Source organism: Ambystoma mexicanum, chromosome 5p (assembly GCF_040938575.1).
Source record: "Ambystoma mexicanum isolate Mex_15411 chromosome 5p, UKY_AmexF1_1, whole genome shotgun sequence".
Lineage (NCBI taxonomy): Eukaryota > Metazoa > Chordata > Amphibia > Caudata > Ambystomatidae > Ambystoma > Ambystoma mexicanum.
Window position 1 is genome coordinate 72,465,983 of NC_090930.1, and position 26,151 is coordinate 72,492,133.

At 47.2% G+C, this 26,151-nt stretch overlaps 1 protein-coding gene across 1 annotated transcript in view; it reads right to left on the reverse strand.

Annotated features, from left to right (window-relative positions):
• Nucleotides 1-4,127: 4,127 nt before the first annotated feature.
• Nucleotides 4,128-26,151, reverse strand: part of IGBP1 (immunoglobulin binding protein 1) — a 123,306-nt gene continuing 101,282 nt past the window's right edge. Inside the window, exon 6 of the mRNA XM_069612478.1 lies at nucleotides 4,128-5,188. Coding sequence (XP_069468579.1) covers nucleotides 5,049-5,188 — 140 coding nt within the window. The 3' untranslated portion in view covers nucleotides 4,128-5,048. The remainder of the gene's footprint in view (nucleotides 5,189-26,151) is intronic.

Consider the following 26,151-nt stretch of genomic DNA (forward strand, 5'->3'; position numbering starts at 1 on the left):
CTGGTTATCCACCAAATATCTATCTCTAAAAGGGCCACGCACATTCAACCCAAGATACCTTGGTCCCTATTCCATCACTACCATAGTAAACCCAGTAGCGGTCAAGTTGGACTTGCCCCCGCACATGAAGATACATCCGGTCTTCCACGTCTCTCTATTAAAACCTGTGCAACCTCAAACCCGACTAACCAAATCTCCAAAACCTATCCTAGTGGATGGAGAACTCGAGTTTGAAGTCAAAAGCATTCTGGACTCCAAGATCTCCAAATCTAAACTATTCTACCTAATTGACTGGAAAGGCTACGGCCCCCAAGAGAGATCCTGGGAACCTGCTGAATATGTCCACGCTCCTCGCCTAATCAAAAGATTTCACCGAACATTTCCTGACAAGCCAAAACCCCCGGAGAAGCCCGGTTTGGGAGGGGCCTTGAGGGGGGGTACTGTCATGATCTCTGCTTCCAAAAGGTCAGGGTTTTCCCAACTCCCTTGGAAGCAGATCCATAACCCAGGTTCCGAGTGCCAACCAGTCCCAATTGGGACCTTTTGGACCCAGTCCTGGCGCCAGTGGCACCAGGCTCATAAATATGCCCAGTCCCAGCGCTGGAAGCGCCGGGCTCATAATGCTTGGGTGGACTTACCTTCAGCAGACCATGCTGCTTACTTGCCTGCCAGTTGAGCCTCTGATCCTCTTCTGTTTGGAACTACTTTTCCTGTTGGGTGGGGCTGGAGCCACTCCCTAGATTCAGAACACTGGAACTCTTCTGGAAGGCAGGAACTCTTTTCTTACCAGGAACTCTTTTCTTACTTAGGCGTGGCTGTGGAAGGAGACACCTAAGCACTACAGGAGGCTATTTAAACCACACCCGGTGGATGAATCTTGCTTTGCGTTATTCTGCAACCTCTGCAGCAGAACGCTCATCGTGTCTTCTGCATCCGGTCCTGGGCCTAAGGAAAAAGGCTTACCACCCTGAATCCAGTCTTCAGCTACACCTATAAAGACAAGAAAGAACAGGTTAGCATTCCGGCATCTGAAATGCAAAGGCTTACCTACTCTTCGTGCGCTCCGGAGGTCTTCACACTGCATTCCGCATCTGAAAGACAAAACAAGGTGCGTTTAAAGACATTGGGGAACTTTAATACTCACGTGCCATTACTCCTTTCCACATCTAATCCAGTGGGTATTCCGGCACCCTGCAGCCGCTCCGAACTCGTACCTGCAAAAATAAAAAGACAGTTAGAGCGCATAGTGAAGCAGGCAACAAGCGCTTACTTACGTGCTTCCAGGCGCTTCTATTCACCACACGGGCTCCATCTTCAACTCACTTCAGCCCGTCATCCGCCATCGCCGGAACCCTGCAAAACAAGAGACATCATTACTAAAGACTTTAAAGACATTTGAATGATCGAAACTTACCGTTCGTGCAGTAAACGACGGACAGCAGTCCTCTGAAGTCAAGAGGCCTGTGCTACCTATCCAGTGAAGAAACTGGTTACAGCACCCTGCCCCGAGGCAGATGGAGAGCTCGGCATTCACTTACCTAAGGTGAGAGCGTTAACCTTTGGGGGTCTACAGGAGAGGAGAAGAGGAAAGAGATAGGGACACCCCAATAACCCCAGTTCATTAACCCCATATTTTCTATCTGCAGACATCTTACTCTACACGTCAGGCATACAGTGCACAGAGGTCCAGCCCAAAGAGCCAACCGGGTGCTACACATCACCTTTGAAGATACGGTAGTCGCCCAGTCAAGACCGGCGCCTCTGCGAGAATCAGGTGAGCGTTACAACAACTCTGAACTGAAGCCCCATGTATATGTGGGCGCTGGCGCAGCAGCACCTGACCGTTTCCTCTCAGGACGAGTCCCAGTACTGAACTTCGAGGGTTTTTGGATGTGCTCAAGATTGTGGACAGATGACAGTGACAACTATCTGCATACTGATCCACTTCGAGAGCTTGACCAGCGGTATGCACTTGAAGTTGCAAGTCACAATGACTATTGGAAAGACATTGATGACTAAGCCAATGACGGGAATCTCAGCTAAACAGCAGTGGGCACAGAGGAATCTGCTTAAGGATACAGATAGTCCAAGCATTACTGGTGATAGATGATCACTCCACTGATCTAGAGTCTTCACGAATTGTGTGCAAATCTGTAAAGCAAAAAGGACTGAAGACCTGGAAACCTCAGCCTCCAAGATGTTGGCTCTTTAGCCAAGGTTGAGACACTGCCCTTCACAGTGCCTGCCACTCATGTGGGCTTATACCCGGCAGGCTCAGAAAAGGCTCACTAATCTCCCCTGGCATCCCCGCCCACTACAGGAGAAGGCTTTATTATCTAAAGCCTGGAGCTCTCGATCATGTGCGAGAGCTTCAGGCTTCACTAAAAAAATGCCTTTAACCCATAATGGTGATGCCGAAACTGCGAGGCGCCCATGGGCCAGCACGGAATCGTACCAAAATGTGGCCCCGACAATTACGACAGCCGAAAATGCCGACCATTTGTTTTTTACCCCCCCTTACACCACATATATATGTGGGGGTGTATAGAATATCATTAATATGGGGGGGGTCTCCCCCGCATATATATGTGGTGTAAAGGGATTTGAAAAAAAAAAGTCTGCATACTCAGCGGTCGCAATAATCAATCACAGATCTGGCCGGCACAATTGTTACGGAAGAAAGGTGAGGCTGCTGGAAGCAAAGACTTTTTATGAAGCCTGAAGGTCCTGCTCATTTGCCATAGTTTCAGGCTTTAGGAAAAAAGACTTCAGCTTCCAGCAGCCTCTCCTTTTCAGCCTTAATGGTGACACTACCCCTTCCCAGCCTGGCGAGTGGCAGCGCCACCATTAAGCCTTAAAAAGCGAGGTGCTGGTCACTGCCGGGCAAGTCTTCAGCAAATAAATGCATAGATCAGCATCCTATCCCCAAGAGGGAAAGTGTGCCGATCTCTACAAAAGGCTGCCTGGCGGGGGTGCCTGTAGGCCATTGAGCCGGGGATTGTCAAGGGGGCATGGCCTAACAAGCCGGCAGGCATCCCCCCTCACACCCCCATTAGGCCACGACACCTTGATGAGCCCTGGGTCATTTTCCGGTGCCACTTAAGGCACTGGAGGCTCGGTTATGGAGCCCCGCCTTCCGCAACCATGGGGGTCATCTTAGCAAAGGATTTTCATTGCGTCTTCTTCAATAAAAGAAATCCTTGTTTAGTACCGCGGGTCCCCACTTTGGTAACTAATAATGGCGTTAACGGCTAATTGTATTAGAACCCCGTTCCAAAGGCTGGAACGGGGGGGGGGGGGGGGGTGGGGGGCAACATACTGGTGCCCCAGTTCTAGGCCAACGCTTCGCTCGGACCATCAACTCGGGCTGCTAACCCCTGTTCCAGCATCTGGAACGGGGTGCTACTGCAATAATGTGGGTGCTACTAGCCCACTTTTTTTTCACTTGCTTAACTCCAAATAAGAACATCGTCACTGTTGCACAGAGGACCAATGCTAAATCTTTTCAATTTTAACTGGTACATCAACAAACGTAAATCTGGCACACACTGCTAGCACAAACTAGTACAGATATAAGCTTCAAAAGCCTTTGAAAAACACAACCTTCCTTTTAGATAAAAATGAAACCAGAAATGCCAAAACAGGAGCATTCTTCAGGGCACCCCTTTCATCCCCAGTAATCATATAGGGATAACACTGCAGGAGAGAGCAGCTTGATAATGTGACCCAATTGCTTGCATCAGGTCTACAATTTCTATTTTCCAATCTCATGCGGTCCTCGCAACCTGCTGAGATCCTTTAGCTAGAGTACTATTGTGTTGCCCTTTACATGCTTGCTTTTAAGGGTTCATGGGTAATCAATGTAGGAGACTATATGGCCACGAATCCCTTCAGTAGGTCTTCTCATGAATAAACTACAAGGGTGGGTCGATTGAAGGAAAAAAAAAAAGGGAGGGGGCTGGGAGCACTTTCCTCCAGTAAAACTAAATAAAAGATCTCACAAAGTATAACTTTTGCGTCAATAAAAAGACTGCCCACATTTTCACAACCTAAATGACAAGAGAGAACTGAATCTATAAAGAACAAATATTAGAAACTAAATGAAAAGCAGACATGAAGGGCACAAATGAGAGAAGAGCAATTTATTAAAAATAAACAGCAAATGAAAGTAATAAATAGAAACTGAAGACTGTTAATGTGGTGTTTCACCAGGTCTGGTCTGCGGGTAGCAGGCTTTACAGTGTCCCTCTAGCTGCATCAGGCTTTTTCAACTACACTGGTTCAACCCTCAACTTGTCAGCCAACTACCACACGCTGAACATTTATACCCCACAAGACAAGCCAGCTAGCCCCTAGAGACAGTGGCTTGTGCACACGGGGCCACCACAATCCAAGCCAGATAGCCCCTAGAGACAGTGGCTCGTGCACACGAGGCCACCACAATCCAAGCCAGCTAGCCCCTAGAGACAGTGGCTCGTGCACACGAGGCCACCACAATCCGAGACAGTAGCTCGTGCACACGAGGCCACCATTGAACACAGAGGACCTTCCAGAGGTCACGTCATGGAAAGGCATGGGACCAAGGCCACTTCAGAGGTTCAGCTGCAGTACTTCACGGAAAGCACTACTACAATTGCGCAGTATCGGCCATCGTGTTTGAGGGGGATATGGAGTTGGGGGGTGGCGAAGGTTTTTTTCGCCCTTTACAGAGCTATGTTCAAGTACAATGCACATTTTCCCCATCTCACACTTTCATACGACACAAGGCTGCCATCCGATATACTTCTGGCTACTTTGCTTCCAGTGTCAGCCAGGGCAATGAAACAGCTTCAGGACGCCCGAAGTCAATCAATGCCACAATAACTTTGCGGTTTTAAAACCAAGTTTACAGACTGGTGGCTCATTTAGGCTTAAGAGAAGGTCCAGCAACAAAGAACCACAAAACAAAACGACTGGCGCTCCCATCCACCCTCTGCCAGACCCCTCTACCCCCGGCTTCTGTGCAGGTGTAGCACAGAACTCCCAATGGAGTCACCCCCAGAAGAGCATTAGCCCATGTTCTTCCTATTGCCGTATCCCCGGCGGTGCTCATCCTTCCAGTCATCCCACGCACGGGCTTTGCGGACAGACTCGTCATCATCCTCTTCTTCCTCCTTTGTTTGCTCCTCCTCTTCAGCAGAGTTTTGACCTAAAAGAGAGGAAACAAGCTGACTTATTAGCAGTGTGGTGAAGATTTGGGCTAAATGCATATTAAAAAGGTAAGCTACATTTCAAGCCAATATTAACAAGGTATCATATCAAAGTGCTCTTTATCCAACCTTTACTTAGCCATGGCTAGTTATTTCTATTCATTGGTTTACAGCGGCCTTGAGCGATGAAACCAAGAATGGAGTTGGCTGTTACCAGACTGGAAGGTGTCAGAGAGGCAGTTGATGTGAACTTTAATCCTACCAACTTTCTTTCAGCAAGACATCCCAAACCCAACAGAGGACAAAATAACCGAATAGGATGGGAGGATCCAGGCCTTGAGCAAACAGTCTCTTGCATCTCTCTGATCTCAAGCAGAAACAGTCCCCACTACACTGGCGAGAAGGTCTCTTCTACACATGGGATTTCAAGCAGAGGCAGTCCCCAGTACTCTGGCTCGAAGGTCGCTTCTACAGATGGTATCTCACTTATCACAAGCAGAAACAGGCCCCACTACACTGGTAAGACGGTCACTTCTACAGATTGGATCTCAAGCAGTGACAGGCTCCACTACGCTGACGTGAAGGTAGCTTCTACAGATGCGATCTCAAGCAGAGACAGGCTCCCAGTACTCTGGCTAGAAGGTTGCTTCTACAGATGGTATCTCAAGCAGAGACAGGCCCCACTACACTGGCTAGAAGGTCGCTTCTACAGATGGGATCTCAAGCAGAAACAGGCCCCACTAAACTGGCGAGAAGGTCTCTTCTACAGATGGGATCTCACTGATCACAAGCAGAACAGTCGCCACTGCTCTGGCTAGAAGTTTACTTCTACAGATGGGATCTCAAGCAGAGACAGGCCCCACTACACTGGCTAGAAGGTCGCTTCTACAGATGGGATCTCAAGCAGAGACAGTCCCCACTGCTCTGGCTAGAAGGTCGCTTCTACAGATGGGATCCAACTGATCTAGCCAGAGCAGGGAGGACTGATTCCGCTTGAGAAGGCTACATCTGCAGATGTGATCTCATTAATCTGCGGCGGAGACAGTCCCCTACTGCTCTGGCTAGAAGGCCGCTTCTACAGATGGGCCCTTAATATGCATCTCCCAGGGCCAAGCATGCTGGGTACATTCAGAAAACAATTGCAGCTAAGGATATTGCAGTAATGACTGTCCTGCACCTGTGACTGTAAAGAGAACACCAATTCAAGCACATGGAGCACCATATGGACAGGCTTTGGGGTAACTCCCAAAGAGGCACATGACAGAGGCAGTATCTGAAACAGTGTGGACCAAATAAGTGCAGGACATACACTGTGAAATAAAGTAGTATGTTTTTAGAATTGGCAATGTCCAATTAAAATAATAGTAACATCAGATTTTTAATGCCAGATTTCACCTGCTCCTAAGCACTGCAATATCCATTACACACAAACTTAAAGATAGTCTATTTATCAAGCACTAGCGTATGATGGACTGGAACTCCAGCTCGCTTAGTGCTGGCTTGACCAAGGTCTGAAGAGTGCTAAAATGGGAAACTATACTCGCAGACAATAGTAATATGGAAAAACAAACAGTAAACAGCGAAATGCCTTTGCCAAGTACTTCCCATCAAGAAATAAAGCAGCATTAACAGCCACTAAGCCCTGCAGAGTTATCAGCTTTTTGTCTGGATCTTGACATTTATGGGGTGAGGGAGGGCCTTGCATCCCTATCATTTTGTATGGGATTCACTGGTACGATCCTATTGGTACCAGCTCATGTTATTTGTCTCCCTTTATTTTTGCAGTGCAGAACAACCCACCTTCCATTCACTCCTACATGGGCACTGTGTCCCTTTCACATTTACTTTATTAACATCCCAGTTACTTCTGTAATGTGTACTGAACTGATGGCTGGGAACTTTAGATTTTAAAAAAGAAAAAGGAAAATAAAATCCCCAGTGAGCCACTATGCACATTTATTTTACTCCAATAATGCTTTCGAGTACTTTATAGTAAAAAGGCCTACTCCTCGCGGAACCGGGACTGTTCTAGCCATTTGTCTTCCTTCTTAAGGTCACAAATTGGTATACATTTGCTTCACAGACCAGTGGTGTGCGAGAACAGGCGAAATATTAGTTTGGGGATATCTTGTCCCAAACCACACTTCATCAAGGGCATGTCCTGTTGCTGGGCAGAAGGTGAGGTAGATGGCTGTCCACGATAGTGCAGCCCTCACCAGTTTGAATGTTGCAAGTCCCTTCCATAGGTGGGAGGGGTAAGGCCAAGTCCAAAATCTAGACAAAAGTGGATTTGAGCTATTAAAAGATAGTCGACCACAAGATGCAAGCTTCTGATGCCAAAAGAACACAGCAGCTGCGACCAGCATTGGCTAAGTCAACCACTGAATTTTATGGGACGCCTCCTTCAAATCGATGGGGAAAGCCTAAACCGGGTGCCTTCCTACTCTGGATGGTTGGGATTAACCATTCTGAAGTCGTACTGTGCATCCATCCCTGTTCCAAGTTGGAGTTATCTCTGGGCCTGCAATTGGCCAGCACCAGCCTGGAACTGGACTGAAGCTGTGGCACAGGACCCTTCCTGCTGCGTCTCTTGAAACTTTGCTGGCACCCTCAGAGTAATACTGTGATCGTGCGAACTTGCGATGGAGTCTCTCCACAAGGAAGGGCCTGTTGGAAGCAGAAGGTGGCCCATGCTTCCTCCGAGGGCCTGCCAACCCCATCTGGGGTCACACCAATATCCAATCTCGCCTCCTGCTCCCAAGGAATCAGCCCCTAAAGCCATCTAAACCTTACCCTGGGATCATTGTGGAGACCAACTATCGTTTGAAACCTCAAACCGGCACCCTGAGAGCCTCCTACAGCCAAGCCTCTGTAGATCCTCGTGGTCTCCACCAAATCTGTCTCGTCTCTTGTGCTGCAAGTCAGAGTCACGGGACAAGATATCCTATATCTCTAAGAGCTCCAATCCCTATTGAGTAGCAAAGTGCGGTAAGCCCCCATGTTAAAAGTAGCTACCCTATCAGGCAAAAAAAGGATTGGAATTTAGGTCAGGATTATTTTTCGGTCATCTTGGGTGCAGTGACTGGTAGTCCACCCTCTCCATAGCGAGATGGCACACCTGGACATTGCAACAGCAACTTTTTTTCGGTCATGGAGCGGCCCCAATACCACACTCGACGGTGGCTGAGTGCGCGGCCGGAAACGGAGTGTTAGGAGCAGGTTGGCGGTGTTGTCATGGGGGCAGATTGAGAGACGCAGGACCAGCCTTGTGGAGTTCGGAGCCCAAGTGCCGGCTGCGGACAGCTGCCTGGGGTGGATGAAACCCCACCCCCGGAGGGAAGCTGTGGATGCCGTGCCCCAGACACCCCACGGGAAGGACGGCAGCGACAGCCTATGTGCACGTTGAGCCCGGCACCGCGGGCCATGCGCCCATTGATTAAAACTGAGGCTGAGAGTCTACGCCAAACAGAAAGTGGTCGGCCAAAGAATACTGCGTATTGCGGGGCATGCCCTAGCGGCAGGAAGCAACCGCTGAAGTCACCCCTCCAGTGGCCCAGCTGACTGGACATTTGTGGGAGATCCGTTTCCACAAAGGGAACATTAAGCACGAGCCAACAAAGGTCATCGTGAAGGCGGATTGAGGGACACAAACAATTTCACCCGTGCAGGGTCCCTGAGCCAAGACACAGCAAAGACTTCCATACGGCTCCCGTGGGGTGCTGGAGTGGTGCCGGTGCACAAACTAACCCGCAGATGCTGAGGCACCGGCGTGTTTCGGGATTGTAGCAGGTCGGGCCTACGGGCCAAACCCTAAAATAAGCAGACCAAAGACATAGGCCCATCGCGAGAGAAGAGGCCCTGCCGAAATACAGGGTCGCACCCCGGCTGTGCCGAGTCACCCTCACGGGGGCCCCGCCATGTGGGCCGCCAGCTAGAGCACAGGGAGGCGACGCAGAGTTGCGTGTACAAGCAGAGGCCCCTGCTGAGGAGAGCATAAACAAGTCAGAAAGACCCAGACAGCAAGATTGAAAAACAGCACAGGACAGACTCCTATCCCAGGAGTGAGAACAGGGGCCAAGGCCCCTGAAAACGGCAGCGGACAGCCCTCACACATGGCGGCAAGCGTCTGACAGGAATAAAAAGCCGCACCAGTGGGAGCCAGGTCCCACCCACCCAGAACGGCACACGCAATGGCCACCAAGCAGTCTAAGACGAAAGGGAAACTATCTAAGATGGAAGATTTCACAAAAACCCTGCAATCACTGGAGGGTGCCAGGAGCAAAAAAGCGCCCAGATGGACGCCCCCAGCTCATGAGGACCAATAGATCCTGGAGGCCATGTCAAGACCAAAAAAGGTACATGGGAAACAAAACTGGAGGCTGCTATGACCAACTTGAAAGTGGCGTTGGAATCCAAAAATCGATGCAGTACAAATAGACTTGAACCTCCTGAGACAGGACGTGAGAGCAATAGCGGAGCGCACAGACGAATTGGAAAAAGAATTGCAGACCAACACAGCCGCCTGCACTGCGCATGCCTCAGAGATCCATACCTTGAGACAACAAGTCAGCAATCTGGAGAACAGAGCCGAAGGACGGGCACGTAGAAATATACGGATCGTGGGGCTCCCGGAAGGAGAGGAGGGCACACACCCCACGGAGTATATTGAATCCATGTTGCAGGAAATAAAAGGGGGAATGCTAACCCAGGGATTCGCAGTAGAGAGGGCGCACAGGGCCCAGTCAAGAAGGTTCCCCCCCACCCCCCGGGATCCCTGCCAAAGCCAATCATGGCCAAAATATTGAACTATCGCAACAGAGAAAGGATCCTGGAATACTTCCGGAAGGGGGGCACGATCCAAAGATCTGCATCAATCACTGCATACCCGGACTACAACCTCCAGGTGCAACGGCGGCGGCTCAACTTTGAAACTGTGAAAAGGAGGCTGTGCGAGGCAGATCACAGATACATGCTGATCTACCCAGCAAGGCTGAAGGTGTTCCACAGGAACAAAACACTGACACCCCTGAGGATGCAACAGAATTGTCCGGAAGCAAAGAACAGGAAGGAGAGCGACGCAGAGAAATGACGCGGAGACTTCAGAGGCCGAGGTGCTGTATAAACAGTGAAAGAAGGACTTGAATATAGTCTTGCTAAGCAGAAGGAGGCGGGTAAAATGTAGCATAGAAAAGGGAGGAATGGGGTGCCCAAACTCATACCCCATTAGATAGTTCACTTGAGTTACCAGTAGTGCGGTAACCACCTGCTAGGTTCCTACTAGCACTGGCTTAGCCAGACAGGACCAAATGCGGGATCGCCTGAGATACAGGGATGGAGCTGGGCAACAGTTTGGGGGGGCGGGTGGTAAAATCGGAGGGTAGGGGGTGGGGGGAGAAGAGTTGGGGAGTTTGTAGTGGTAGTTCTTAGGAAGCGAGCATGTACCCACGCGCCTCTGCGCAGGACCCGTGCTATGAATCCCTGGGGTGAGATACGCGGAAAAAGGGAGGGAGGATGGTAAATACTAGCACTGGGTGACCTCAACACAAACCTTAAAATAGCCACCTGGAACGTCAGGGGACTAAATAGCTACTTAAAAAGAAACAAGGTCATGTTGTACTTGAGACGGCAAAAGACAGACATAGCCTTGTTGCAAGAAACCCATCTCACAAAGGAAAAACAAGAGATAGTTAAAAAGTGGAGAGGGACCACCGTGGGAGCAACATATTTGGCATATGCCAGGGGAGTATTTACCTGGATAGCTCCACACATGCCTTTCCAGATACTACAAACCACGGTAGAGCCGGATGGGAGGATGGTGTTGATCCGGGGACTGCTAGAAAACAAAGAATTGAGAATAATAAACACATATGCCCCCAACCAAGATACAGTGACCTACTTTAAGATGCTATATGGCAGGATTGGCCCCCACATGGGAGGTGCGATCATATTGGGGGGGGGGGACTTTAATTGTACGCTAAACCCCAAAATGGACAGATCAGACACGAAACTAGATCGGCTAAAACGTTACAGGCCTTGCTAAGGGACTTTGGGCTGGAGGATGTCTGGAGGCGACAGCACCTGAATGACAGGCTCTACTCACATTTTGCCGCCCCATACAACTTGCACACGAGATTGGATTATATGTTCGGAGATAGCTGGAGAGGTGGCGGGTGCCGAATACAAGGCAAGAATACTGTCAGACCATTCCCCCCTAATGTTGGTATGGCGACACAAGCCCCCCCCAGAGCTAGGATCCCAACGTGGAAGCTTAGGGCCAAGGCAACCGCATTTTGCAAGGACTTGGAGATAATCGGGTGTTTTGAGACTAACACTTTTGAGACTAACACTGGAAGTGTAGAATTCGCGGGTACTCTGTGGGAGGCCTTTAAGGTGGTGATAAGGGGGGGCGGCCATATCCAAGGCTAGGGGGCTCCAAGGGGGCAAAAAGAGTTGCAAGAGACTGAAAAGATGCTAGAAGCAACAAGGGAAACTGATGGCACCTCACAGGAGGATACTGAACAGGCGAGCCAATACAACAGGCTTGCAGTGGGCTCTGGGATATGTTATGTAACCTGAGCTATAAAAAAATACATTGAAAGACAACATGCAGGGGGAGACAAACCAGGAAGGCTGTTGGAGTGGCTATACAAAAACGAGACCACGATCAGCAATCAGAGAGATAACAGGTGAAGCAGGACAAGTTTGTAACACCCAGGAGTCCGAATGAGAGGTTCCTCAGATTCTATGAGCATCTCTATGCTGATGTGGGAGAGGCAGCAGAGCAAGAGATTCAGGAGACGCTAGAGGACATAGGATTGCCTTAATCAAGTGTGGAAGATAGGGAGAACCTAAAGGCCCCAGTTACAATAGAGGAATTAGAAATAGTGGTGCAGCAACTCCCCACGAGCAGGGCCCCAGGCACAGCTGGGCTCCCTAGCAAATTTTATAAAGTGTACAAACAAGAAGTGCTCCCCCCCTACCCCCCCCTACTGGCAATGCTAAACGAGGCCTTAGAGAAAGGAAGACTGCCGAAATCATTGAGGGAGGCGGTCATCATCCCACTCCTTAAACCCAACACGCCCAGCACAGACTGTGGATCGTATAGACCATAATGTTAAACCAGACAGTAAAATCCTCACATCTGTACTGGTGAATAGGCTTAGGCGGGTAATAAACTCATACACCCAGATCAAACCGGATATGTCCCAGGCAGAAGCATATCCAATAACCACAGAAGGCTTCACCACATGATGGAACAGACGGAGGGCGACCCAAATGAGATAGCTGTAGTCTCGTTAGATGCAGTTAAAGCCTTCGACACAGTCAAGTGGCCGTGGTTATTGGCAGCCCTGAAAGAATATGGGATGGGGTCGGGGTACCTGCGGCGGGTGAAAATGCTGTACCGCTCTCCGATCACCAGGGTAAAAACAGGAGTGACAATATCAGAAGAATGGCAACTGAGCAGAGGCAGGCGACAAGGCTGCCCATGGTCCCCGATGCTATACATCCTTGCACTAGAACCGCTGGCAATCTACCTGAGACAGCAATATGAGGAAATTGGGGTACATACTAAAGGCGGACCGCATCGGATATCATTATATGCAGATGACATGCTGCTATAACTACGCTTCCCAGCAGAAAACTTGCAATACATCCTAGAAGTGATGGGAGCGCTATGCAAGCCTTTCAGGGATAGCAGTGAACCCCAAATAATTGTGCATGTTCCCCCTGGGCAGGTACAGTGGAATACCGCTAGAAAACTTACCTACCCTGCAAATAGCCTGGCAGACCAGAACATTGATACCTTGGGATCAACATATACCACTCGGTCGTAGACGAGCACAAACATAATACAGAGAGCACTGTGGAAGGCCTTAAGAGTAGTATGGGGTTCTGGGCAAAACTTTCTCTGGCCATGGTGGGGAGGGCGGCCTTGCTTAAGATGGTGGTCCTGCCTAGGCTACTACACTGGTTTGTAAATATTCCATATATGGTGCCCAAGCGTTTTTTCACCAAACTCCAGAGCCTATGTAGAGGCTTCTTATGGCACAACTCCAGAAACAGGGTGGCCCTATGGAAACTACAGAACACGTAAGATCGGGGGAGGGTGGGGGGGATAAATATGCCAAACTTTGAGATGTTCCCCCTGGCGGCGCAGCTACAGTATGTTGCTAAGGTGGCTATCAGAGGACGAGACAGCAGAATCTAGACTGCTGAGGAATGAAAGCGACCCATACTTCAAGAACTAATATGGCTACCCAAACTAGAGATGCAAAGGAAATCGAAAATGCTGGCACTGGGCCATGAGATTTGGCTTAAGGCGTGCCGAGCCATAGGGAACCCGGCCCCATGCTCCCCCCACAGGCGCCACTACGCGGGACAGATGAGCAACTGAGGAAAGCAATCTGCAAATAATGAGCCGATGGGCCTGGCGACCCTAGGCGATGTGTGGCAGGAAGGGGAAGCACTGGAATTCCAAACGCTGGTGGTTGAAACCGGGATACACATAGGGCAACATATTGCATACAACAGAATAGTCAAACGGGTGAAGGAAACGTGGTCTGAGATAACTTAAGCAGAAGAACCGGATACAGTCAGAGATGATGTATGACATCGCTAAGGGAGACCATGAAATATCCTGGATACATGAACTGGTGATGTCCAGAGTAGGAAAGGAGCTGCTCCAGCTTAGACGGGCCTGGGAGGAGGAAGCGGGAGAGACCATGCAGGACGGGCAATGGGAAAGGGCTCAGAGGTATCATAAGAAGGTATCCAGGAACGCGAGACTGCAGCAGATACAGCTATATGTCACTTAGAGAGCATACATGATCCCTCGGAAAATCGCCAAAATGGGGAATACAGTAACACAAAAATGCCCCAGGTGTGGAGAAGTAGAGGCAGGGATGAGCCACATGTTCTGGGCGTGCCCAGAGGTAGGTAGATTCTGGGAGGATATTACGTTAAGGCTTCTCGAAAAAGGAATAAAATATGTGGAATCAGTGTGGGCATGTATGCTGGGGTTTTTACCAGGCCATGTAACTTGAAACACGTATGCAAACCTAAAGACCTAGCTTACAAATTGCCATGTGCTGGAAAGCCGCCCACAGACCTAGATTAGAGGCATGGTGGAACGATCTCTTGAAATGGGCAGATGCCGAGATGGTGGTATGGTACGAGGCAGCCAACAAGGGGGATGAGGCGGAAGTGGGACCCCTAATGGCATGGCAACTTCAACTCCGATGATGAAGACACGCCCGGGGAAGACTAAGGGAATTAACCTCAGGAAGAGTCAGTCAGAGGAATAGCCGGGGAGGAGGGGGAGTTGGGGGAGACATTAAGAAAAGAAATATGTACTGTATGCAAGAAACCTATGGTAGAACTGTCGGGTGTTGGTTAAGTGTGGTATGTTGTAAAATAAATCAAAACAAAAAACCCTGTTGCACTGTCAAGCGGTAGATATGGATTCTTTTCGATTAAAAACAATTTATAATGAGAATAAATCATACAGCCTGAAGAGGATTGGCTGGCATCGTTCTATTGACAATGTTTTCATTATTTGAAAAGGAGACGAAAATGAACCATCCTTTTTTTAACATGGTTGAATGAACAAAACCTAAATATTAAATTCATCATGGCTTATGAATTTACTAATCAGTCACCTGATGGAAAGCTGGAAACCTCTCTGTTTAGGAAACCTACTGATGAAATGAAAACACTTACTCAAATACGAGAGTTTGTATCCGCTAAATGACTTGCCTGTGGGCCAGTTCCTTCGGGGGTGTAGAAACTGTAGTTCCACATATGAATTTGAAAAACAACAAACATTTGAGCAGTCAGAGAGGGTACCTAACAACATCATTCAGAATGCTTGTAAAACAAGCACAACACACGCAAAGAGAGGAGTGCATCTCTGCGATTTAAGGCCAACCTTGATAAGCTGACGTGCATTGCTAAATTTAAGTGACAAATTTAGGAGGGCTAGCTTAAAGAATCAGAACATGATAGACACCAGATTTTGCTCCTGCAAAACCCAGGTTTGGATACAAAAGACAGCAGGATCTCAAGGACATGCTGGTACTTACTAGAGTCCAGCATCCACACAAGAGAAACAAAGGACATTATACTTTCCACCGGTTGTGGGCCATCACAGATGTCGCGGATGTTCCGTATGTCATCCAACACAAAATGTCAAGGACATTGATTTATATGGCATGAAATGGCAACTCAAATCTTTCACGAATTGTAAATCACAATGTGAGATATACGACATAAAATGCCTAATTTACATCCGTAAAACTAAGCGAGAGGTCGGGCAATGGATTTGTAAGCATCGCTCATGCCTTAGGAATAAGGTGGAGGAAAAGCCTAGGGTAGCGCATTACATTTGCTTCAAACATAATCCAACAGATTTGTTGTTGTTTGTTATTCAGACCATAGAAGCCCGTAAGAGGAGGCAACAGAGACTTAAAACTCAGGAAAGCGGAGAAAAAATGGACGTTAAAGTTAAACACTGTTCAAAATGGATTGAACGGCAGCATTAAGTGAGGTCTGTTCATGCATGAAAGATTAATGGACTCTGCCTCACTGTGTCCGATGGGTGCGGTTATTCAGAGTAATTAATGTTTTTCAGATTTGGGGCATTTCTTGAGTTTGAAGAGGTTGTGTGTTGAATTAGCACCTTAACACAAGTAATGACGTAAGGCACACAGCCTTCTTTCTGCATCACTAACAAGGTAACTTCTAAGACAAAAAAGGGACACCGGAAAACAATGCTACAAGGTAATTCCTGGTTAAAAAAAAAAGATACATCTCAAATTAAATAGACCTTGAGGCTGTGCGTGTGAATGAATCTTTGCGATGTAGGAAAATAGCAATACTTTAAAAAGGATAACGAATACAATTACCCTACTTGAAATATAAATCATGAATTCAATTAGCATTCAATGTAACCTAAAAACTTACACTAGAAATCTGATTAAGTATAAAGTGCAACACAGTGACATGTGCTTCCTAAAACATACAACAGTTAACTATGCAATCAGAATATTACATCAAGCAATTAATGCAGTCCAGCTAACATTTATCAATATTGGCAAATGCTAGATTTCAACATCACATTTGAATACAGTGTATAAAATCTTTTGGAATAGGAGCCGGTTGTCAAACCTAAGACTTAACACGGTTACATTGGTGAACAAACTACAGAAGGAAATCATATGAAGAATTAACTCTTTACAGCTTACCAGACTTAATATTGTGAAACCGGTCTAAGGTAGCAACGCCTGGCACAGTCAACATAGTTTTTCAAAACTTGTGGCCATGAAAATTGCCAACATATTGAGGGTCACCATCTAGAGACCTATTCAATGCTAGCTTATTTTTCAAGTGGGCCAAGCGGTTAACAGCAAAGAAGGCCATTACCTCCTGAAGAATTTCTTGATATCTAGACCATCTTTTGAGGAATTAAAACATATTGGGTTTTTAACTCACACCTATTGCGCAGCAGTAGGTTGTGCAGAACCCTGAATAGCACACAGCATGACCAGTTTGTAGTTTTGTATATTTAGTCTTAGCTTTTGATCTGTTGTAGTCTTTCCCTTGTACTGCAATTTATCTAACCAGACACATTAAATGCTTGCTGTAATATTCTGATTGCATAGTTAACTGTTGTATGTTTCAGGAAGCACATGCCACTTTGTGTTGCACTTTGTACTTACCCAGAATTCTAGAGTAAGTTTTAACAAGGGATCATAGTGCCATCCAATTCACCATGTAACACGGCAATTTTTCCAATTAAAAAAGCGACGGGCGAGGCCTGGAGGATGATCCAGGCCTGCCCACTTAATGACGTCATCCAGAAAGAATTCCCATTAGTTCCTAATCCAGCATCAATATTGTGCAGCATACCTAAAGATGACACATGCTTCACCGTAGTGGACCTGAAAAATGCCTTCTTCTCAATTCCAATTGACCCAAGCTCCCAGTACCTCACAGCGTTCACGCTAGGGCGACGGGGGACAGATATGAACATTGCAGACTACCACATGGATATTGTGAGAGCACCAGCATTTAATAGGATTTTGCATGAAGATCTCGGAAACATTGATGTAGAAAGCACAATAATACAATACGTAGACAATTTACTTGTCTGCAGCAAGAGTGAAGAACAGTGCACGACCGATTCCATAACATTATTGAATTTGTTGGCCACGAAAGGGTACAAAGTAGATCAGGGTAATCTGCAATACTGCCTAGCAGAAGTGCTCTCCTTGGGACAGTTAATTTCAAAAGATGGCAAGAGGATATTGCCCGACAGGGCAGCAGCCATACGCCATATGATAATACCAAAAACGGTAAAGGACATGCAAAAGTTTCTCGGCATCTGTAATTACTGCCGCACATGGATACTTGATTACGCAGCATATACACGCCCACTGCTACAAGCACTGAAGGTAGCACAAAAGAATAATGTCCCAATAAAATGGACAAATGAGATGACAGCATTTCAAATTGTAAGATCTCATTGCACACCGACCAGTTCTCGCATATCCATATTATGACAGGGAATTCTACTCATTTACACACTGCAATGGTACTTTAATGACTGCAGTGTTAACAGAAAACATTGCTAGGCCATAAACCAATGGCCTAATACAGCGGAACATTAGATTAAGTGATGCAAGGACACTTTGCATGCGAACAAGCTCTCGCTGCAGCGGCCTTCGCAATCAAAAAGCGCCACCATTGTGATGGGATGCTCAGTGACCCTATATGCAGAGCACTCACTGTCATTCTAGAGGGATCAAAATATTACTACAAAGGGCGACAGCCTATGAAATATCCAGTCCAAATGTCCATGTGGTCAGGTGTAAAACAGTAAACCCCGCCACATTTATTACTGAACCATGCACTGTAGAAGACATGCAGGAACACGATTGTGTGACATGGGGGAGAAGAGGGTGACATTCCAAAAGAGTGAAACTGCACTACAGGAGGGATAGATATACTTCGTAGATGGATCAGCATCAATAGACAGTGAAACGGGAGAAAAACATGTGGGAGTGGCGGTTGTAAGGATGGAAGAAGAGGGATATGAGATCATTGTAAAAAGGCGCCTCCCTCATTACTCTGCACAAGCAGCAGAATTGACTGCACTAATTGAGGCGTTGCGCACTGCTAAAGGATGTGCAGTAACGATATATTCAGATTCGGTGTACGTGACAACAGTTCACTCAGGGCTGTCACGATGGCGACAGAGGGTTCTGGAGGGCAGATGGTCACCAGTACAACATGCTGCATTACTAAATGAGCTGATAGATGCACTAGCAGAACCATCAGTAGTAGCAGTGGTGAAATGCCAAGCCCATACCAATAACAGACGCAATCTCATTGGGAGACGCAGCAGGAAAAGACGCTGCATATTTCAATGTCCCACCAGCAATTGAATGTATCATCAAAACGCAGATTACAGATACATTAGAAGGAGGATACAACCATACACCAATATCCCAAATAGAGCTTCAAAGACGTGCACCAGTAGAAGAGCAAGAACTGTAGGCCAAGAGAGGGTGCAAGCAGTCATCAAAAGATTTAATATGGAGGCAGGAACTAACAGGGAAAAAGGTGATGCCAGTGGAGTTGCTGGAAGTGGCGTTCCAACAGCTACACTTCCCGACACATGTAAATAAGCAACATATCGCAAAAGACATACAAGAACATTGGTTCGTTCCGAACCTACAGGAACATTTCACTATAGAATGTTCCACCTGTCAGACATACAGTTCAGGGATGACATTGAGAAAACTACGAGGAACATTACTGCGTCCTGTGGGCCCGTTCAGAGAGCTCCATATTGACTACACGGATATGGAAGAAAGGTGTAATGGAGCAAGATACCCAATTGTGATAGTGTGTCCCTTTCAAGGTGGGTAGAAGCTGGAACATGCCCCCACCCAGATGGGAAGTTTGCTGCGAAGTTCTTGGTGCTGGAGGTGTTCTCAAGGTGAGGCATATGTGATGCTATAAGATCAGATAATGGCACGCACTTTGTGAATGACCTCTTCAAGGAAGTGACGTTTATTACTGGGGGTCAAGCACAAACTGGTCGAGGAGACGGAAAAGGGGGGCAGGAGGGAAAAGTTATGACATCTACCATGGCCTGGGACTAGATGAAATAGAAGACCCCGCCACCCAGACCAGTCAAATAAATGGCATTCAGACATGAGTGCTACAGCAAAACAAGCCACAAACGAGAGCTGCTATGTCTGCTCTCACATATCGCACGCATTAGGCACACCCAACCAGACGCCCAGTGTTTAATTAATCTCGTATTATGTAGACTTGCGAGCACCTTCCAGGCACAAACGGTTACAATAGAAATGCTGCAGAACGAGAAAACTTGCACAAGCAGGCACCAAGGAGTAATATGCATCAAAGAACCATTCTTCGTCATAAAAGAATCAAGATTCACAGAAAACAAATGGCATGACGAAACGATCGAGTGCAAAGCTGAAGCACACAGGGGACTAACTGAAGAAAACTTTCAATGGGTCAAAGAAACGTGTGCTCCCGTCTGGTCCCAGCACATTGCAAAACTCACCTGGGTCACCGCGCTAGAAAAACCCATCAAGACCCAAAAAGAAATACAACATAAGCTTTGTTTTCACGGAGAAGGGAAGGTGCCCATGGGTGCCAACAAGCAGTGCAACAAAACAATCATTATCCCGGACATGAAAAAAGGTACAGCCGCTTTAATGGACATGTATTGGGTCTGTGGCAAACAAGCATACCTGCATCTACCGGCATCATGGAAAGGTACATGCACCCTGGCCACCCTGCATTCAGTTCTGATGGTAATCCCAGAAAGCCATATCCAAGGAGGGAAAGGTTCGGCTGGCATATCAGCAACAGGGCAATCAGCTGGCATATTGGCAGCAGGGCAATCGGCTGGCACATCGGCAGCGCCCCAACTAGCAATAATAGAACCTCCTTCGTACGATCTGTTGTCGGAAAGTGACCTAAAGGACAGACTCGCTCGCAAAAAGAGGTAATCAAACTACATCTCCAACAAATCGTCTGCTCTCCTCACTGAGATCCTGCCAAAGTACAAGCTTTGACAGACATTCTTTGCTTCCCTCCTAACGCCAGGACTCCAGGCACGAACAAACGCCAAGTGGTTACAGATCATCCGCTGGGAATTGATACAACTGGCCAATGACACTGAAGAGGGATTCAAACGTGATCAAGGAGGAACTTCGCGCCTTGCGCCTAATGACAATGCAGAACCGGTATGTCCTAGACCTTCTTACAACGATGGACGGTGGTGTTTGCTGAAAACTCGGGAGCACATGCTGTACATTCGTACCCTCCGACGATGCAGATAATGGGACCCCCTCCCACGTGATCTCAGCAGTACACAGTCTGGGGGAGAGGATGTCGAAAGAAGGAGGAATAGAGCCAAGCAACTGGTTTGACAATATGTTCAACTGGATACCGTCCTGGTTCAACACTGATGAAAAGGTTTGTTCCTGTCATCGTTTTTATTTTACTATTTTTCTGTGTGTGCCAACTAGGTATCCGATGCTGTGCAAAATCAATGCCTAACTCAACAATGATGATGATGATGATGATGATGATAACAATGGGCCGACAGACAATGGTGGCTACCATGATAGATGCACAAATGCAAACTGGAGAACCAAACCCACCAAAGTATCGCATGACAGCTGTATATCGCCAGAAAGGGGACATGGTAGATAATCTATATCACACCACCATAAAAGAACCAAGGGAGCTGCAATGGTATAGGGAAGTGTGGGTGGACCTGGATGGGGATGGAGGAATTTATGTGACATGCACCCCAGATGAATACGCAAGGAAGGGCCATAGCTTAAGCAGAGTGTAGGGCATGGATGCCAATAAAAGAACACCTGCTTGGGATGAAGCGGTTGCGGAAGCGGAGTATTATCGAAATGAGACCAAGAATAATAGTTTGTTACTTTAGATGTAACGAAAGGGGGGGGGGATGTGTGTGAGTGAGTGGTCGTTGGGGGCCCCCACCATACATTCAGTACAGCTTTGACCATGTGCTCTCCCAATGGTGGGGACACCTCCCTCGCCCTTAAGTTAATGTCAGCCTTATGAGGACATTGGCGTAGATGGGGCTGTTGCACAGGACGCGTGGCATCCATTTTGTGCTCCCTCGACTCCATCTTGGTGAACTGGGCCACATTGCAATAATACGAAAAGGCTTCTCTCCCCTTAGCAGCTACGCGCTCACCGCACACAGGGCCCCCACCCTATCTCACTGTGTCTGAAGGTTTCGCAGCTCCATTCTAACGCTTGGGCCAGAAGCAATTGCTACAAAAATAAATGTAACGCCTCACTCTTCCTCTGAGATCACTGTCCCGTGTGTGAATCGGTCTGAGCCAGGCCTTGTAGCTCATCCATCTCCACAAACCTGCTTGTGCCCCCTCACCTTCGCTGTTGGACAATTACTGCCAGTGTAACCCTGTGTCCCTGCAACGTATTCTCTTGATGTGCCAGACATGCGACCCTGCCATGAAGCCCACCCCAGTGTGCCCCCAACTAAATTAAGACCGGTCACAGTAAATTGCAGCCCAGAACTAACAAAATGTGAGCATGCCCCCTAGTGTCTTTGATGCACTCAGACCCACCCCACGGTCGATGTCATCACACCTGTCAAGACCTTTGAGCCCGGTACATACAAGTCTTAATAAATGATGGTGTAATCATATGTATACAATTTATATGTTTATGGTGATTTGTTCAAAAGAGCAGTAGTGACTATTATTTAGTGCATGACTAATTGGTAGTATCTCACGTTAGCTTAGTTAGTGGCTTCACAGCGACCTGACCCTCACCCCGCCTGGACACAGACGAACGGACCTTGTGATGCTCAACCTCCTGCCGACCGAGCAGCCAATCCGGAGGGAGCAGAGCATAAAGATACATACGTTACCCAATGTTTATCCAATCCTGTGTCTGTGAAATCCCTTATATGTCGTCATTGGTGACGATTTTTGCCTTGATAAATTGATTTAACTAATGTTTGCCAGAGCGCGCTCAGGCAGCAGAATTCTCTAGATGCCAATTCTTGATAAAACAGACCAACTCTTGCAACCTGTTCTCTTAGTCTCATTCCCCGTTGGGTTGTGTTTATTTTGCACGTGCTAAAACGGGGATGGGCCTTTACACCATATACCCAAAATAATACACAAACTGGTTGGAAATCTGATGTTTCACCGAAAATTGATGTTTGGTTTGATGAGATGTACAAGTTGGCAGATTTGGAGAAACCGATCTATAGGAGAGAAAGGCAGTTCTGCGATTAGATTTGGTGGAGGTTTATGGTTTTGTACTAGACTCAACTTGATTCGTTATGGACATTGTGAGGGTGGGGGGGTTGATGTGGGAGGTGGGGTGAGGGTTATTAGACGGTACTCAACTTTAATGTATTTCGTTTTGTTATTAGGTTCGATTTTTTTTCCTTCTTTGAGAATTTGCTTGTGATTATGTATTTTACGTCTGAACAAATGAAAATAAACAAAACAAAAAAAGGTTTCTTCCAGGCTTCCGACGGCTGTGCGGATTTGGCACCCTTTTACAGGTATCTGATGAAGAATGAATATTGCTAGTCGTATTCTCTTCACTAATCTGGTGCTGCACTCTGGTAAGGGGACTTAAAGGATTCGAATCATGTCTCTGAAGGTCCAGCAGGAGTTCACCAAGGTTTCAGCGCGAATCGGACTTCGGAAGACCATGTACCAGACACTGGCTCAAGGTCCCCTGGTATTCGGTTTGCAGCCCAGCAAGGTTGCAGCTCGTCGAGGGACGGCTTGAAAGGCACGACTTCCTGAGACTAGTGGGTCTCACCAGCTCTATAGGAGTCATCTTTGAGACCTCAACCCATGCAGATTGGAAGGGTTAAAAACAGGCTCCGGTTACACTGCAGGCTCCCCCGGTCGCTGGAATTCATTACAGCCATCTTTTCTTCATTTTCCTCTTCAGGTTTTCGGTTTCAGTGGTCGACTTGTCAGCCGCTTCCAGGATCGGAGTATTTATCAGTAACCCAAGCACAACTTCTGCAAACTCTCCCTGCAGTGTAAAGAAAGGGGCGGCTGTCTGTCCAATCGGGACAGCCAGCACCCCAGTCGGAATGAGTTTCCTTCAGGCAAGCTGAAAGACAACGGGGGCCGAGGTTTTGACTCTTCCCTCACTTACTACCTTCACAGACACTATTCTTTGCGGGAAACACCAAGGGTTCCAGCCGAAGACAAAACTTCAACCAGGACCTCCCCCACCTAGGACAACAGAGAAAGACCCAAGAAACAACAAGCATACTTAAAATGGCAAAAGGAGTCCACTTCTCCAGCAGAATGTTGACCCTCCTGTTCGTTAACGCGGCTGAATTGACCGAGTATGTGACTAAAGAGCTGTTAAGGTATAACCACTGCCACCAGCGATTCAAGTTGGTTTCCTATTGGAACAAGGATTTTACCAGGACAGTGAAAAAGGGGATACAATGCATCTCCCCAGCACTACAACATACAGTGGTGTGTGCTAATCTCACACATAAAACGGAACGGGACGGGAATTCCACTTTACTCTTGGGAACATTAGTTCACACAAGAAATCAAGAGAAATTAAAAAGGGGAAGCCCAAAGGCAACCCAGCAAAACTGCCCAAGATCGCCCCAACCATGCTGATACACAAGTATTGCCTTTGGTTGATTTGATTGCCCTGAGGCCAGCCCTGTTCTGGGTGAGACTCTGGTCCTCCTTGAGGCTAAATATGCCTTGAGGGACTTCCTGCAATTAGAAGGTGCGAAAAACCAGGGTTGGGTTACACGTGAAAAAGTTGTGTGGGCTAGCTGCGAAGACACTTCAGGGAAAATCCCGGTGAACGTCGCACTTCACTTAAGGCCGAGCTCAAGACAACTGCTAAATGCAATGCTTTTAGGAATCTTGAGATCCAAAAGACATGCCCTGAAAAAGCGTGCTGCATTTATTTTACCCAATTCACTGGCGAATAGTGACATTTTCTTGGATGGTATACATCCCGCCCCCCCTTTGAGCGTTCTTTATATGTTCATTTTAGATTGGGCGTACTGCCCGGTAGACGTGCGATTGGTCACACAGAACACTGGTGTATGCCCACTCTGTAAAAAAGCTGACGAAACCCTAATCCATTTCACGTTATGTCCACTTCTAATGGGGCTCAGATGTAGGTACTTATTACCACTTCTACTTCATATGGGGTAAGTAGTACGAGGGGAACAATGAAGTTCATTGTCAATGCGCTGGAGTGGAAAGTGGTATTTGCTTCTACCAGGTATGTCCATCGCGCCTGGCTCATAAGAAGCAAGTTGACGGGTAATGAGCTATACCATTTGCAGGCTACTTATGAGGCTGCGCTCTCCTCTCGCAGTATAACCAGATTCAGAAAATATATTTATGAGGCTGCAAGATTTGCTCTCTGCCAAAGGTCCAAAACGAACTCTACAGGTGTCTTTTTAACTTGTTCCATTTACCTCTACCAAGTCATGGTCTTACCTCTGGAACTATTGTCTTTGGTTTTTATTGAATTTTATGTCAATTTAAAGCGATTGTATTATTTGTGATTGTGTTCTGTGCTAAAGGACCATTCTGAATAAAACACACACTGCACATATGATGCTGTGTACTGCCATAGTAAATTACATACAGCCCAAAGGTTAAAAGGGAACTATAAATCCAATCACACACTATAGAGACATAAAAGATTAGATGAGGGGGAAGATTCCCGCTCACCTAGGGACAAGAACAAATAATCACCAAGTGCAGGAAAAAGTTCTGGGGTTGACACTGTTCAGGAAGATCACATTGAAAATCTTACCGAACAGAACCACAATCTACCCACGCCTCCAGAGGTCCCAACTTGAGATACCGACCAGGTGGTATAAAACACCAGCCCGGCTCCATTGCATTAACACGAATAATTCTAAAATGTGTTGAAGGGGGTATGGTCTAGTAGGAACATATTGCATGTATTCGGGGGGATGATGGGGGTGGTTGCCCCTTGATGCAGGATTTCTGTCTGGAGTGGAGATCCAAATTGAGATTCTAAAGGTGGCAATCCCAAATGACCCTTTGCAGTGTATCCTGGGGCTCAATGACGCACTCCAGCAGGTCAGCACATCGACTGAACTTAAACTGCTATGTTAGCCAAAATTAAGGACTCCATGAAGCCATTCATGACTATGTGGACGCTTTTCATTACATGCAGAAAGACTTCAATGCCCTTTTCTTCCCGGTGAGACTACGACACTTACCTTGGTTGTCCTACCCTGATAGGACGCCCTGTATGTTGCGTCATGTATGTTGCTCATAAACTAGCTTCATTGGATTTCTGGTTGGAATACTCCCGAGGGGTGAGGAAAGAGAGTTGATACACTTCTCTTGACATGTTTTCTGTATACGATACCAGCAGTTACTGGTGCAATTTCCTCGTTCAAAAGAAAAAAAATCCACTAGCTAAGGACATTTGTTAGCAATGTAGCAAAAAGGTTACAGGATAATTTAACCAAATGTACATTCGGTCCTGTACCCAAAGGTTAAAACACGTAGCTGGCACTACGACTGCTAATACTTTACGGGTAATAAAACTACCACGGGACAAAATCGTGTGCTCAAGGAGCAACCCTGCCCAGGTAGCCACGTGGGCCATTAAGGGCAGTACACCATAAAGGAGTTGCAACTGCAGTAAAACGTTAAGGGTACTCGAGTTAGCCAAGGCAACCCTAAAATGATGTAGACCCATTGATCACCTGAGTCGCGCAGGCCAGAAAATCGCATTCAGGCTAGTGAGCAAATAAGCATGGTAATTGCATTCTGGACGAGAAACACAATAGAAAACAGCTATTTGGATAAACAGAGGTTTCCTTATACACTGCTGAGATTAT